The following is a 17635-nucleotide window of genomic DNA, read 5'->3' on the forward strand; positions in this document are numbered from 1 at the left end:
TTTTCTGTTACTTTGGAATGTTTTTCTCCAGGAAAGGCACTATGTAAATGCACATCGTAGTTGGAAAGAAAACAAAGGAATCTACCTGGAAGGATTTGCTGTTTTCTCCAGCACTGCGGGTAGCTGTTCCATAATGCATGACACATCTTCACGTGATGACACTAGCTGTACTAATCTGGTAAGTACTTGCATCTGTAAATCAAGTTCATTGGATGGATCATCTGATGTAATGGAGCTCACGAGTTTCTTCCACATGGTCTGTCTGATAACCATCAGGACATCTGCAAGTACTAAATTAGGACAAGACGACATATTTATACCCTGCCAAAGAGTTAAGTGAATAACGTGGTCCTACTAAGTATGTCACAAAGGTGTCAATTTAATACTGGTCTGCTTCAATTTTCCATTTTGTTATTTCTGTAACGACTGAGGCACAACAAAAGTTCATCTGTGGTCCATTTTTATTGAAGCCACTTCCTATTTCAGATAAACATCTTAAACAGATTTATAACTGAAGGTTCACTTTTTTCCAGCCAAGAAAAACATCAGCTTGAGAAGTTACAGCTTGAGACAATTCAATAGGTCAGCTACATCGACACCCCCTTACACACAAGAACAGCAGTCAACTGCTGCAAAGTTTGCAGGGCATACTACATCCCTCATTCACCCCCAACTCATAACCTTCTGAGGGTTAGAGGTCAGAAAAGCGAGTCACTTTATACATCAGGATAAATGGCACTTTGGCAGGGGGTTGCAGCAACAATTTGTCAATAACAAATAAAACATTTCCATCGTGGCATCAGCAAAATGTTAAATAGCAACAAAGGAGCTAGAAAGATTTTCACCACAGTCACCATTTTAATCCCCCCCCCCCCCCTACCCCGGTAAGAGAAACAGAATGGCAAGGGTGGGGGAAGTACAGTAATAGAAAATCATGGGCGGAATCATATCAAAATTTGTCAGGCTCAGACTGAAAACTGGTGTGTAACTCTCCAGTTACACAGAGGCCTAGAAGCTGATAAAAGATATGGATAAAGTAGATGTGGTGTGGATGTTTCCTCTTGTGGGGCATTCTAGAACAAGAGGCTATAGTTCTGGGATAAGAGGTAGCAAATTTTAAATCAGAGTTGAGGAGAAACTATCTCTCACAAAGGGTTGGGAATCTGTGGAATTCGCTACCCCAGGGTGCAGTGGATGCTGGGACAGTGAGTAAATTTAAGGAGAAGTTAGACAGATTTTTAACTGGTAATGGGTTGAAGGGTTTGGAGAACTGGCAGGACGGTGGAGTTAAAGCCAAGATGAGATTAGCCATGATCTAATGGCGGAGCAGACTTGATGAGCCAAATGGCCCTATTCTGCTCCTATATCGTTTAAACCAGTTTCCTCTCCAAATGACCCTATTCTGCTCCAATATCGTTTAAACCAGTTTCCTCTCCAAATGACCCTATTCTGCTCCTTTATCGTTTAAACCAGATTTCTCTCCAAATATGGAGCCTCTCAGAGAAAATGAGGAGTGGGTGTGGTTTACGTCATCACTCTGATGGGGCCTCAAATAGCTGGGAACCAGCTCCACAGAGATCGGGAGCCATCTTTAAAGGGTGCCTCGATCAGTGCTGTGGTCCAACGGCCCCCGGCCACCTTCTTGGAGGTGTCGGGGCTTTCCCTCCACCCTTGACAACCCTCGCCGGTATTTCACCCACCTCCACAATCGACAATCTTGCCGGCATTGCACCAACCACATCCCTCCCAACTTACACCGTGGAAGTATCGCTGGCACTCCACCAAATCCTACCCACAGCGTCTACTCTCTTCCCACCTCATCCAACCATACATCAATGCACCCACTATCCCCACTAGGGCCTGCTCCTGGCACTGTCCATAGCACAGGTTGACCCCCCCCCCCGGCTATAATTACTTCTGCGTCCCCGGAGAGATCGCCTCCACTGCTTCTCTCGTCTGGCCAGACCTGTTATAAACCTAGCTGACATGATGTCAAGTCGACAAGGAATTAATATTTCATGGAGGGGGTGAGGGAATCATGTGGCGGGGAGCCCGCTAGTAAGATTTAAATTGATGCAAGTCTATTAAAATGAAAGGCGGTGAACCTCATCGCGGGCGAGGGGCGGAGAAAACCGGGAAATGCGATCTCTCCGGTGGGAATAGTGTACTTCGATGTTCACAGGGGGTTACCCCTGCGCCGCTGATCCCGCGCACGGTTAGCGCAGGCTCAAAATCTCCCCATATATATATAAAATACATAATAAAAAGTTAATCACCTTTTTTTGGTCGGGCATAGTCACTCTTTCCTCGGTACTTTAGATATGTGCTAAGAAGTGAAAGGTAAACTCCCATATTTTTTCGGAGATATTTAATTCTTCCTGCATCTAAGCACCAAAGTTCCAACTGCAAAAGGTGAGTCCGACTATGCTGAATGAGGAACTTGCAAATTGAGAGGGAAGTTTCAGTCACGTGATCCAAGCAGAAGGCAAATACATCTGCTCTGACGAGATGTGCGAAGATTGGTTCTTTTTCCAGGGCTCCCAGAAGAACCTTTTTCAACTGTTCACTGTTAGAGGACTGCAAGAGTGCTCCTAAAGCACTGAAATGGTTGCAGGACAACATGAGCTCGCCTCGGCCTGGAGTCTCCTGGTTATTTTCTGTCAGGAGTTTGACCAAAGCCTTTCCATACAGGCTTAACTCTTTCTTTCCATCAGCTCCATTCTCAGCTTTACGCTGAATAACCAAAAACTGTTCCGGGAGCTCCAACATAGATGTCACAACCTCTTTGATTCGAGCTGTATCCATGGAGCCATGTAAAATCTCCAGGCCCTCTAAAGGTAAGGACTTCTTATCCCCCACCGATGGTTCCGCCTTGGTCATCTTCCTCATTTCAAGTTCTTTCAATATACCTTCTGCTATTGCTTTAAAATAACTTAACACCACATTCATGCGGCCAAGTCTCTGCAAAGTCGGGGCACTCTCTTGGAGGAGGTTCAGGGTGGCAGAAGTAAGAAGGGCTGACAACATTTTGAAACTGATGGGGTTTAGGCTGTGCAGTGGTGGAGTCTGTAATTCCAAAGACAAGAACCACTGCTCCAGTGTCGGGTGTTTAAAAATTGCCGACAATATACTTTCCAGAACCTAAAATTAATAGAGGATGATTAAAGACACAACACCAACAGTGAAACAATTGTCTGGTAGTACAGAACTTGAGTATCGCTGGAAGGGAGACATTAGGCCAAAGTTTTTTGTCTTGCACTTATCAGGATCATCGCAGGAATGCCAAATTTCAGAGTGAAGGGTGCTGACAGGTTGGTAAGTCGATTGATTGACCGATCGAGAAAGCAAGGGGCAGTTCTGGGTCCCAATCCTTCAAGGCATGCTCCAGACACACCCAAGGTCCTTTTTAAAGAGATGACCAATTGAAGGCCAGGGAGTGGGCCCATCACCCTATGAGTCTCTGAGGCTGAAACCCAGGGGTGAGCATGGTAGCACAGTGGTTAGCACAGTTGCTTCACAGCTCCAGGGTCCCAGGTTCGATTCCCGGCTTGAGTTACTCTCTGCGGAGTTTGCACTTTCTTCCCGTGTCTGCGTGGGTTTCCTCCGGGTGCTCCGGTTTTCTCCTAGTCCAAAGATGTGCAGGTTAGGTGGCTTGGCCATGCTAAATTGACCTTAATGTCCAAAAAGGTTGGGTGGGCTTACTGGGTTATGGGGATAGGGTGGAGGTGTGGGTTTGTAGGGTGCTCTTTCCAAGGACCGGTGCAGATTTGATGGGCTGAATGGCCTCTTCTGCACTGTAAATTCAATGATTCTATGCTCACTCACAGATTGGCAGCCTTAAATGGCCCTGCTAACCCAACGACCGATGGATAGAAAGAGATTGAAATAGACAGATAGATGGAGAGAGAGATAGATAGAGCGATAGATAGGAGACAGAGACGGACAGATAGAGGGTCCAGGTAAGTTTTTCTTTATTTTTATAACAGGCAGTTATCTTGCCCTTATTCTAGAGGACCAATCGCTCCAGGAGACAGCCGGCGGCCACAATTGTGACCTAGGTGTTACTACAGGCGTGTGAGTCTCTCAAGAGTTCAAATATCACTCCCTGCCACCCACTTTTCCTGGCCTGGGCACACCATATAGGCTTGGACATGCTCCAGGTGAATGTGACCTGCACAGATGCGGAGTGGAAATACTGGTTGGCAAGGAAACGGGGCCTTAATAGACCCATTAATTTAAATTTTTTTTTAGACTACCCAATTTATTTTTTCCAATCAAGGGGCAATTTACATAGAACATAGAACAGTACAGCACAGAACAGGCCCTTCGGCCCTCGATGTTGTGCCGAGCATTGTCCAAAACCAAGGTCAAGCTATCCCACCCCTGTCATTCTGGTGTGCTCCATGTGCCTATCCAATAACCGCTTGAAAGTTCCTGAAGTGTCCCACTCCACTATCACAGCAGGCAGTCCATTCCACACCCTAACCACTCTCTGAGTAAAGAACCTACCTCGGATATCCGTCCTATATCTCCCACCCTGAATTTTATAGTTATGCCCCCTTGTAACAGCTACATCCACCCGAGGAAATAGTCTCTGAACGCCCACTCTATCTATCCCCCTCATCATCTTATAAACCTCTATTAAGTCGCCTCTCATCCTCCTCTGCTCCAAAGAGAAAAGCCCTAGCTCCCTCAACCTTTCCTCATAAGACCTATCCTGCAAACCAGACAGCATCCGAGTAAAGCTCCTTTGCACCCTTTCCAATGCTTCCACATTCTTCCTATAATGAAGTGACCAGAACTGCACACAATACTCCAAATGTGGTCTCACCAGGGTCATGTATAGTTGCAGCATAACCCCACGGCTCTTAAACTCAAGCCCCCTGTTAATAAACGATAACACACTATAAGTCTTCTTCACGGCTCTATCCACTTGAGTGGCAACCTTCAGAGATCTGTGGACATGAACCCCAAGATCTCTCTGTTCCTCCACATTCCTCAGAGCCCTGCCGTTGACTCTGTAATCCGCATTCAAAATTTTCCTACCAAAATGAATCACCTTGCACTTATCAGGGTTAAACTCCATCTGCTATTTTTCGGCCCAGCTCTGCATCCTATCAATGTCTCTTTGCAGCCTACAACAGCCCTCCACCTCATCCACTACTCCACCAATCTTGGTGTTATCAGCAAATTTACTGACCCACCCTTCAGCCCCCTCCTCCAAGTCATTGATAAAAACCACAAAGAGCAAAAGACCCAATACTGATCCCTGCGGTACACCGCTGGTAACTGGTCTCCAGTCTGAAAATTTTCCATCCACCACCACCACTTCTATGTGATAGCCAGTTACTTATCCAATTGGCCAAATTTCCCTCTATCCCACACCTCCTTACTTTCTTCATGAGCCGACCATGGGGAACCTTATCAAACTCCTTACTAAAATCCATGAATACGACATCAACTGCTCTACCTTCATCTACACACTTAGTTACCTCCTCAAAGAATTCAATCAAATTTGTGAGGCAAGACTTACCCTTCACGAATCAGTGTTGACTATCCCGGATTAAGGTGCAAATGGTCATAAATTCTACCCTTCAGGATCTTTTCCATTAACTTACCGGCCACCAAAGTAAGACTAACTGGCCTATAATTACCAGGGTCATTCCTATTCCCTTTCTTGAACAGAGGAACAACATTCGCCACTCTCCAGTCCTCTGGCACTATCCCCGTGGACAGTGAGGACCCAAAGATCAAAGCCAAAGGCTCTGCAATCTCATCCCTTGCCTCCCAAAGAATCCTTGGATATATCCCATCTGGCCCAGGGGGCTTGTCGACCCTCAGGATTTTCAAAATTGCTAATACATCCTTCCTCAGAACATCTACCTCCTCCAGCCTACCCTCCTGTATCACACTCTCATCCTCAAAAACATGGCCCCTGTCCTTGGTGAACACTGAAGAAAAGTATTAATTCAACGCCTCTCCTATTTCTTCGGACTCCATGCACAAGTTCCCACTACTGTCCTTGACCAGCCCGACCCTCACCCTGGTCATTCTTTTAGTTCTCACATAAGAGTAAAAAGCCGAGGGGTTTTCCTTGATCCGACCCGCCAAGGACTTCTCATGCCCCCTCCTAGCTCTCCTAAGCCCTTTTTTTGAGCTCATTCCTTGCTACCTTGTAACCCTCAAGCGACCCAACTGAACCTTGTTTTCTCATCCTTACATACTCTTCCTTTTTCCTCTTGACAAGACATTAAACCTTTTTTGTGAACCATGGTTCCCTCACACGGCCATTTCCTCCCTGCCTGACAGGGACATACCTATCAAGGACATGCAGTATTTGTTCCTTGACAGGGCTAATTCGCTGGCTTTGAAAGCAGACCAAGGGCAGGCCAGCAGCACGGTTCAATTCCCGTATCAGCCTCCCTGAACAAGCGCCAGAATGTGGTGACTAGGGGCTTTTCACAGTAACTTCATTTGAAGCCTCCTTGTGACAATAAGCGATTTTCATTTCATTTCATTAAGCTCCACTTTTCATTTGTGCCTTTCCCTGACAGTTTGTTCCCAGCTTATGCTCCCTAATTCTTGCCTAATCGCATCATAATTACCCCTCCCCAATTATAAACCTTGCCCTGCCGTATGGCCCTATCCCTCTCCATTGCAATAGTGAAAGACACCGAATTGTGGTCACTATCTCCAAAGTGCTCTCCCACAAACAAATCTAACACTTGGCCCGGTTCATTACCCAGTAGCAAATCCAATGCGGCCGCCCCTCTTGTCGGCCTATCCACATATTGTGTCAGGAAACCCTCCTGCACACACTGTACAAAAACTGCCTCATCCGAACTGTTCGACCTATAGAGTTTCCAATCAATATCAATATTCCAATCAATATTTAGCGTGGCCAATCCACCTATGCTGAACATCTTTGGGTTGTGGGGACGAAACCCATGCAAACAAGGGGAGAATATGTAAACTCCACATGGACAGTGACCCAGAGCCGGGATCGAACTTGGGACCTTGGTGCCGTGAGGCAGCAGTGCTAACCACTGTGCCACCATGCTGCTCATAGACCCATTGATTTATTCTAAATTGGCTACTTGCATAAATTACCTCTGGGCCATGAGACTATTGATATGCTGCAGGACGGACAGATGCTACCGTAGTCCTCTTCAAAACATGAACAATGAAACCTTAACCATAGGGACTGTGACTGAACAAAATCCCTCAATGTAGAAACAGAATAAAGGACTTTGTGGGAATACCTGCTCCTTCAGTAGTTCTCCATCCATGGCAGGATTGAGGTCGTTGAAAAGATCAGTTTCACTTTCGTTTCGGAATTTTGTCTCGATGATATCATCGACCTGTTCACACCTCCGTAACAGCAATTTTAACAGATCCATAAATAGTCCAATCAGTGCTAAGCCAGTCCGTCTTCCCAACTGCAAGAACAGATGAAAAACTAGTCGACCAAAACAAGGAATTCCAAAATGTTTACTTATTAAGTAATTAGCCGAACACTCCAAATCATTCCTCAGAGTTATTACCAAAATTGCTAAGCAGGAAAGATTTTTCAGGAGTAAAATGTTGTTTTGAGATAACTGACATATTGCCGAAGTTCTGGTACAACACACTGAAGAACTATGAGACCAGAGGGAAGCTGTACTACTGATAGAGGTGCTGTGTTGGGTATCTTCAACATATGAACAATCAAACGCTAACCCTAATGAGCACAAAGTCCCAGGAGCAATGACTAAAAACAAAACCCTCGAAAGTCCAATAAATATCTTGTACAAACAATTGGTGAGTTGTCGCACAATCAATCATGGCACATTGCTGGATTAAGTAATTCAGTGCGTCATCTCAAAAGTCCCAAGTGTGAATCCAACCTAGACTGTTTGCTGTTAATTGTTTATGCACAAACACACAACAGGTAATTGATAAGATAAGATCGACTGGATGGACCTTCCTGATCTAAATTATTGTGCCGATTTATGCATTCAGTCCCCACTGTGAATGGATAGTTCTCATCATGCTGAGCCATATGCCATTAAAAGTAAAAGTGCCAAATGTAATAACGTGCTGCATTTTCTTTAGGGCTAAAGGATATTGAGAAACATGTTTCATATATAGGAGATAAGTCACTGAACATAGAATACAAACAGATATTTCTCAATCAATTTCTACGTAACATAGCGCACATTGGACATGGTTCACAGACTGAAAGTGCACTGCTGCCCCCTTGCAATTAATCTAAGTACTACAGACGATCTGTTCCAATTGGAGCCAACCTGACACTTACATAGTATATTTGTACAATACTCTCTCTCTAAGCTCATGCAAAATTATCTATATTCAATAGAAAGAATTAGCATTTTATATGGTGCAATACTCTGACACTCCAAAGTACAATAATTACTTATTTACGCAAAGGGTACAATAAATAATACATAATTTTGCACTTAAATTTCAAATATTTCTCTTAAGCAAATAGGTCTCCTTTTTGCCACCTTTCTAAATAAATCGTCATTTCATGATTTGACGGCAGAATGCTTCACAACAAAATCTTGGGGCATGCTTCAAAATAAGCAGGAGCAATGAGTAATCAGTGGCGCCAAAGCAAAACACTGTGGATGATGAAAATCTGAAATAAAACTAGAAAATTAATCTTCAGTTAGTTGGGCAGCATCTGTAGCAGAAAGAAAACACAGTTAATGTTAGACCTGAAGTGCTAACTCAGGTTGTTCTCCCCACCGATGCTACCTGACTTGCTTAATATTTCTCGCATGTTATGTTTTTGTTTTTAAGGAAAGCAGTGTAAGATACTGGAGGGAAATTATTCTGACATTGAGTAAACAGATAATCGCTGGATCTAAAAACATTTTCTCCGGTTGCTCTGGTGACAAATATCGCACTCACTTTCCTGAAGTTCTCCACGGAGGTCCGGATGTACAAGACCACCTGTTTCACAGCCAGAACCAGGTCACATAGATGCAATTCTGTAATTGCCTGCTTCAAATCTTCTTTCACTTCATCATTTAGGAGGCTGCTGGCTCCCATTTCATACGCACCCATTAGAAGACTGCAGAACGAAACATCTTTCGATGGAGCTGAATTAATCGTATCTGAACCAAACCGTTCAAACTGTGGGCAAGTTCCAGAAAAAAAAGTTCAGTTTGCAATTCATTAAAACATGAAATATTTAGACATGAACATACTGCAACAAAAATGATTTCCTGCATCTTTAAGTACTGCTGGACAGGTGCAGTATGTCCTGTCGGGGCTCGTCCACCCTGTTTTTATCCGTGAGAACAGGTTTATGATTTTGTTTCCCCACAGCGCACAATGCAAATCTTGAATAACTTAGTTTAAAGACGATTTCCCCCACTTTGAAGCAGTTAATACTTGGTTTTAAAACATCCTGCTGGGATTCTCCAGAATGCAATGCATTTATATATTGCTTTTCATGATCTCAGGATGTATCAAAGCACATCGCAGCCAAAAACGTACTTTTTGAGATGTAGACACTGTTGTAAATTAGGGAAAGGTGGTGGTCAATTTACACAGCAAAGTTCCACAAACAGCAATGAGATAAATGATCAGAGCCACCCACTCGCTGCGGTGGGATTTCTGGTGGCAGAGATTGCCCGCATTGAGGGCGGCGAGAACCTCCGGCCCTGCCAAAATCAATGGTCATTTGTGCTGCTCGCCTGTCGTGCCACTGGGGAATGTGCCGGCCAATAGCCGTCCACTTCCACCACTGGAAAACCCTCCGCGAGGGGGAGAGGACATCCCTCCCCAGATTGTTTGTCCTGATGTCGGTTGCACGCTGCATGTTGATTAGGTTCCTGGGAGAAAGCTCCTACTCTTCTTGATGGGTTCCATTTCATGCGAGAGTAGATCAGGCACTGGTACAACTCATGAAAAAGACAGCCCCACCATCAGTCTGGCACTGCTTCAATAACGAATTGACCTGTCGTCCGAGTAAGGCCCGAATTTTAGGCTCCCCGCCTGCGGGTTTCTAGGCAACAGGGGTGACGATGACCGTGAAATAACACAGATGGGATTAGCACTGGAGTCCCCGCCCCAACCTCACAGCAATGTTAGGCCGGGGTGGACGAGCCCTCGGATTAGCCAATCTGATTGGTCAGCAGCCCTCCAAGGTAGGACTCCTTCCTGAATGAGGGGTGGAGGTCCCGTCTGCAGCCAGTTAGCGCTCACTGGAGCGTAAAATGATTGCGGGGCAGGCAGTGTCAGGATCCACGCTTTAATCCCGGAGATCCGGATTCAGATCAGATCTGGATCTTGAATGGGAACGCAGGTTTAGGAGGGAAGCAGTAAGAGGTGAGTCAGAGCATGAGATTCAGGGAGGATCAGGGATGCGGAGAGGCTGCAGGGCGAAGGGTCAGGGACGGGGAGACACCGCAGGGCAGAGGGTCAGGGACGGAGGGAGATCCCAGGGTGGAGGGTCAGAGAAAGGGAGAGACCGCAGTGCGAAGGGTCAGAGACCCTTCAGAGAAGGCTGCAAGGCAGAGGGTCAAGGATGGGAGGAGGGTGCAAGGCAGAGGGTCAGGGACGGCGAGAAACGCATTGCGAAGGGTCAGGGACCAGGGAGGCCGCAGTGAGAAGGGTCAGGGACCGAGGAGGTCGCAGGGCGGAGGGTCAGGGACCGGGGAAGCCGCAGTGAGAAGGGTCAGGGACCGGGGAAGCCGCAGGGTGGAGGGTCAGGGACCGAGGAGGTCGCAGGGCGGAGGGTCAGGGACCGGGGAAGCCACAGGGTGGAGGGTCAGGGACTAGGGAGAGACGCATTGCGAAGGGTCAGGGACCGGGGAAGCCGCAGTGAGAAGGGTCAGGGACCGAGGAAGCCACAGGGTGGAGGGTCAGGGACTAGGGAGAGACGCAGTGCGAAGGGTCAGGGACCGGGGAGGCCGCAGGTCAGAGATGAGGAAAGACAACAGGGCAGGGGGGTCAGTGACAGGGAGAGACCACAGGGCGGGGGGTCAGGAATGAGGAGAGACCAGGGGGGGGGGGAGAGAAAGAGTCCAGTGACAGGGAAAGACTACAGGACGGAGGCCAGGGAAAGATTTGTATAACCAGGAGGATTCTGTTGCGGAAGGTTTGGGGAACAGGATTGTTGGCAAGCAGGAGGTACTGCAATTAGGAAATTACATTTGTATTTAATGATGTATTTTATTTGAAAAGCTTTTCATTTATCACAACTGGAATTGAGCAAAGTGATGTATTTCACCTTACAGGGTATAATGTTGAACATTTTTTCCTTATGAAGAAGGTGCGACAGAATCTAACTTCAATCTTCACATCAATACCGATGGGAACCGGTGTTTTGTCTTATAAAGTCACGAATTTCAGAAATACAACCACAGCCTCGCATGTGGACTTATTGTATTGTGAATGTGGCGGAGACCAAATTGGAATGGCTCAAATAAAAAGTGGAGCAACAATAAGACAATACACATTGCACGATTTTGGGGGGGAAAATGAAGCTTTTAGACCGGGTGTCAGAAAGAGCACTGCTTAAATAAGTCTGAGAATTAACAGTGAAACATACGTAGTTAAATTAAACTATAGATTCTGTAGCACTAATAAAAGCTCAGACATTTCTGGGAGTCCAGATATTGACCCTCTCCGGGGGTTTTAAAGCGTGGATCCTGACACATGCCTGCCCCGCAAGGGAGAAGTTTGAAATTAATATTATTAATACTAATAGGACAGGCACCCAGTGATTTCGCTGTTAAGTAGCAAACCCCACTTTTGGAGTGAAGCCAAGTGGAATTCAATTCTTACCAGCGTTTCCTTGGCTTGCTGTGGGATCCAAAGACTGTAATATTTATGCAGCTGGAGATTAATTTTGTGCACAGATTGGTTTTCAGGCAATGAATCTAGTTCCTTGTCATACATCTGTAATACTAGACACAAAGCCAATGGATCTTGTTGCACATGAAGAATGTCAGTCATAACAGCAAAAAGGTACGTCAGGACTGCATCTGAAACAGCACAGCAAGATGGGGATTAGTAAATGAGACAGCTGCTTATTTAGTCCCATTCAGTTGAGGCTGAGCAACAGGTTCAAGATATCAGATTACATTGCCACTAAATTGAAAATCTCACCCATTAAAACTCATTCAAATATATTTGTTTTCTTCAAACGTTTCTCGGCTGCTTTCGTTAGTGATAAAACCATGCAACATTCTGCAATCTGCTTCAACAATTATGTGGCAATTCTGAGCGAGTCTGGCAATAATATGTCAAGAAAAAAAAAGACAATGCTGAATTCTGAAACATGAGACAGCATGATTGGGCTTCCCGTGAGGTCTTGCCAACAGCAACTGGATAGATCAATGCAACAACAGTCTCAGGGTCCCAGGTTCGATTCCCGGCCAAGTCACTGTTTGTGCGGAGTTTGCACGTTCTCCCCATGTCTGCGTGGGTTTCCTCCGGGTGCTCCGGTTTCCTCCCACAGTCCAAGGATGTGCGGGTTAGGTGGATTGGCCATGCTAAATTGCCCTTAGTGTCCAAAAAATGTTAAATGGGGGTTAGTGGGTTACGAGGATAGGGCAGATACGTCGGCTTCATTAGGGTGCTCTTTCTAAGGGCCGGTGCAGACTCGATGGGCTGAATGGCCTCATTATGTACTGTAAATTCGATGATTCCATGGAAATAGTTTAAGTGGGGATGGGAGAGGAAATGAATTCCATACACTATCATGTATGATGGTTATCTGATGCTATCTGTGCTGTTATGTGAATGGAATTGAGCACAAGTACCGGGGGTTCCAATGAAAATACCTCATTTGTGTTTGTGAAAAATGTAAAATTTCAACAAAAGTACCAAGATTAAAATAAGAGAGTTCGGAAGATCTGCCATTCACAGTGAAGCTCTTTTCAAGGATCACTCAGCGACTCACCTGTTCCACTACAGTTTTCTGAAATCATTTTGTTCTTGGCTTCCAGAGCGGCTGTGACCACAGGACTGAAAGGAAAGGTCTGTGCAATCACATCCTCGCTTAGAGTAAACCCAACCTCTTCATTCAAACCTTCACTGGTCTCCATCATAATATCTACCATATCCAGAACATCTGAAGGGGAAGAAAAGATCAGAGAATCATTGCATACCAAGTGAATATAATTGACTTAATAATCTGCCATTTGACCATGTGCAATTCATGGGAGTTACATGACCGTAGCTGATCAAAGTTCATTTAATAGGCGGCATGGTGCCTCACAGTGCCAGGGACCTGGGATCGATTCTGGCCTGTCTGTGTGGAGTTTGCACGTTCTCCCCGTGTCTGCGTGGGTTTCCTCCAGGTGCTTTGGTTTCGTCCCACAGTCCAAAGATGTGCAGGTTAGGTGGTGTTACAGGGATAGGGCAGGGGAATGGACCTAGGTACGGTGCTCTTTCAGAAAGTCAGTGCAGACTCGATGAGCTGAATGAACTCTGCACTGTAGGGATTCTATGGATATTTATTCTAACAATTTATTCTTCGTTATACATTCAATTTAAATTGAGACATGACTGATTTATAGGAACAGCTTATGTTGAAGTTTGCACATTAATTGCATATAGGGAATAAATATAGGTGGAATTCCCCGTTCTTGAGACTAAGTGTTGATGCTGGGATAGGATTCCTAGACTTCCACGACAGCAAAACTGGCGCCGCACTTGGACCATTGCAGAGACCGTTGAGTGGCTAGCACCGGCGCACTTGGAGCACGACCGATTCCAATAAGAAACGGTGTGAGATTTGTGGGGCCCGTGATTGAAACTCGGGATGCTGACGAGCTGCAGCCGCATACACACACACTTCACCCGCAACATGCACCCAATCCAGCCAACAAGATGGCAGTGGTTGCGCTGGAGCACGCCCAGCCCGCTGATTGGTCGGCTGGGGCCAGAGAGCACCTAGTATGTGGCCTGGGGGGGACACCCATACAACCTGTGGCCCTAAGTTCCCAGCGGGCAGTCAGCGGCGTTTGCAGCCAGTTGGGTGCCTTGCAGGCTGTGGCAATGGTGTTCTGTGACCGTCCACCCTGACCTTATCTCCTTGTCACCACCCGCTACTCCCCCGGCCCCTGGCAGAAGCCCCCCGGCCAGCGGCACAACTGTCAGCAAACTATGGCAACGTTGGAGACTTTCCAACATCTCTCTCTCAGCAGCCACGTGCCTGTTTCACAATTTTCAAAAGCACAAGTGAACCTTGCCGTCGGGGATTCGTCTCAGGGGAGGCAGAGCATTGTGGAGTCCCCGGAGAATACCGGGTCAGGCCCGCTAATGATATGGCAATGTGTTTACTGTAGGTGCTGAGTGGAACGCATTGACGCCACTGCCGAGGCGTCGGAGAATTATGATTTGGCGTGAAACCGACGTCCGCCACAATATCGGCATCAAAAATGATTCTGTGCCCAAATTGAGTTTGCCGATTCCGGCGTCGGCCGGTGGAGAATCCCGTCCAGGGTGCTTCACGTGGGAATCGGCCCACTTCCGTCCGCAGGGGATTTGATAACACATTGGTTGTTTCATCTTCACAACCTAGGTTCAAATTCAGTCTGTCTGACAGAATGAAAGTCTCTTCATTCCGCTGGGCAAAGTGTCCTCTGTAGAAGTGGTATGGTGTGGTCTTATTTTAGTTGCTAGTACATATGGGTCCACAACACAATATTGCTCCTAGTACCAATGCTACTCAGAAAAGCTACAAGCTCGTTGTTGTAGAAAGTAGGAAATTGTTACATCTTTATAAGGGGTCACTCTCTTTTGATGAAGAACATGGTTGGGGTCAGAGTAAAAGGACTTCTATCCGTGCAATATTGGTCTTCAGGAATTCATGAGGGAAAGCATTTTACTAACCAGGCCTAACAACGACCTTCATGTGAATAAACAGTTAACCACAAAAAACAGGATTGTTTGCTTCAGGCAGTCAGCAAATGCTAGAAATATATGTGGAAAGATTCAGTAGCCCCACTGTGTGTGATTTCCAAAACATTAAAAACAATGGTCTGAAGGTTATGGTGGGTGGGCACAATTTTCTAATTTGTGCTTCTGGAGTGTATTATAAACATTGAAGTGGAAAGCCCCAGTCCAGGGCATTTCTCAACTATGCAATTCGTTCCACCAAAACTAATGTGCTGGTTGTATTTTGCCTGGTTACTATAAAAGAATCAGTACTTTTTTATTTTTTCTCTGCTCACCATCAATATGCGAGATAGGCAAACTGACAGTATCCGAGTCCTGTCCACCAAAGGTTGCTTCCAGCATGCTTGCTTCTTGTACTACATCAGAAATCTTGTCTGTGTAAGGATATGGATTTGATATTAACTTAATCAAAACCTAGGGGAATAACACAAAGCGAGAATGAAAATAAGAATAAGAAACAAATATTTGTGAAATTATATAACCTCAAATCAAGTGTAACTGAAATCTAATTAGTTTCACTTAGTGACATCATAACAGCTGCTTAACTTGTTGGATCTAGTTAGTAGATTTTAAATATTGCAATTTCTTATGATATCAAGCAAAGGGGTCAGGTGATGATAGAGCACCAGTGGCCAGTGCCACGGAGTGGGGCAATACTGATATACCCTCCACTCTGTCAAGTTTCTGATCTTGGCAGCGTGGACACCTTTCAATAAACTGGTGGAGAGAGAAAACACGCTTCTGGCTAAGGGGTTGCCACCATATGAAAGAAAGGCAAGGCTGTTCAATCATACACTACCTACAGCATGGAACCAAATACTAGGATGAAGCCATTCATGCCTTTGTGTCAGCTACAGAGACACAATCGAAGATCAGCAAGTGTAAAGAAAATGGGTAAAAGATGTACGTCTTTTGTCAGAAGGCGATGTATTCTGAAGCAAGAGATGGTGGTGTAGTGATTACGTCACTAGACTAGAAACCCATCGGCACAGTCTAATACTGTGGAGAAATGAGTTCAAATCCCACTATGGCAGCTCGTTGAATTTAAATTCAATTACTAAATCTGACATTAAAACGCATGTTCATTAAATGTCCTTTAGCAAAGAAACTCTGCCATCCTTACTTGGTCTTACAGTAATGTGATTGACACTCAATTGCCCAGCAAACCACTCAGTTCAGGGGCAATTACATATGGGCAACAATGCCCACATCCCATGAAAGAATTAATTAACAATACAGACACTATTCTTAAATTGTGTAGCCAGATCAAACATAAGAACATAAGAACTAGGAGCAGGAGTAGGCCATCTGGCCCCTCGAGCCTGCTCCGCCATTCAATTAGATCATGGCTGATCTTTTGTGGACTCAGCTCCACTTTCCAGCCCGAACACCATAACCCTTAATCCCTTTATTCTTCAAAAAACTATCTATCTTTACCTTAAAAACATGTAATGAAGGAGCCTCAACTGCTTCACTGGGCAAGGAATTCCATAGATTCACAACCCTTTGGGTGAAGAAGTTCCTCCTAAACTCAGTCCTAAATCTACTTCCCCTTATTTTGAGGCTATGCCCCCTAGTTCTGCTTTCACCCGCCAGTGGAAACAACCTGCCCGCATCTATCCTATCTATTCCCGTCATAATTTTAAATGTTTCTATAAGATCCCCCCCTCATCCTTCTAAATTCCAACGAGTACAGTCCCAGTCTACTCAACCTCTCCTCATAATCCAACCCCTTCAGCTCTGGGATTAACCTAGTGAATCTCCTCTGCACACCCTCCAGCGCCAGTACGTCCTTTCTCAAGTAAGGAGACCAAAACTGAACACAATACTCCAGGTGTGGCCGCACTAACACCTTATACAATTGCAACATAACCTCCCTAGTCTTAAACTCCATCCCTCTAGCAATGAAGGACAAAATTCCATTTGCCTTCTTAATCACCTGTTGCACTTGTAAACCAACCTTCTGTGACTCATGCACTAGCACACCCAAGTCTCTCTGAACAGCGGCATGCTTTAATATTTTATCGTTTAAATAATAATCCCGTTTGCTGTTATTCCTACCAAAATGGATAACCTCACATTTGTCAACATTGTATTCCATCTACCAGACCCGAGCCCATTCACTTAACCTATCCAAATCCCTCTGCAGATTTCCAGTATCCTCTGCACTTTTCGCTTTACCACTCATCTTAGTGTCATCTGCAAACTTGGACACATTGCCCTTGGTCCCCAACTCCAAATCATCTATGTAAATTGTGAACAATTGTGGGCCCAACACGGATCCCTGAGGGACACCACTAGCTACTGATTGCCAACCAGAGAAACACCCATTTATCCCAACTCTTTGCTTTCTATTAATTAACCAATCCTCTATCCATGCTACTACTTTACCCTTAATGCCATGCAATTGTAAATTTTATTTTATGTAAAATGACAGCAAACATGACAGATATCATAAATGAATACAGGCATTAATTTTCAAGAACGGGATACATCAACTTTGATTTAAGTCAATATTTCCATAACATACAAAACAACAGTGGTTAAATTACAATTACAATAGTGGCTGGGCTTCAAAAGTACTTCATTGGCTGTAACTAGATTTGGGTGTTCCAGTGTCATGAATGATGCTACATCGGTTCAAGTTTTGCTTTCTAATCGGATTGATTGCAAGTTTTGCTTTGTAATGGGATTGATTGCAAGTTTAGCT

General features: G+C 45.2%; 1 protein-coding gene across 1 annotated transcript in view; it reads right to left on the reverse strand.

The window, feature by feature from the left end:
- The window catches only part of urb1 (URB1 ribosome biogenesis homolog), a 112955-nt gene that overhangs the window by 45359 nt on the left and 49961 nt on the right, over positions 1-17635 (reverse strand). The window contains exons 17-23 of the mRNA XM_038801679.1: positions 15201-15339; positions 12923-13093; positions 11803-12002; positions 8917-9141; positions 7263-7439; positions 2277-3141; positions 86-290 (exon numbers count right to left, since the gene is read on the reverse strand). Of these exons, the coding sequence (XP_038657607.1) occupies positions 86-290; positions 2277-3141; positions 7263-7439; positions 8917-9141; positions 11803-12002; positions 12923-13093; positions 15201-15339 (1982 nt within the window). The remainder of the gene's footprint in view (positions 1-85; positions 291-2276; positions 3142-7262; positions 7440-8916; positions 9142-11802; positions 12003-12922; positions 13094-15200; positions 15340-17635) is intronic.

This window comes from Scyliorhinus canicula, chromosome 7, assembly GCF_902713615.1.
Source record: "Scyliorhinus canicula chromosome 7, sScyCan1.1, whole genome shotgun sequence".
In the NCBI taxonomy this organism is placed as follows: domain Eukaryota; kingdom Metazoa; phylum Chordata; class Chondrichthyes; order Carcharhiniformes; family Scyliorhinidae; genus Scyliorhinus; species Scyliorhinus canicula.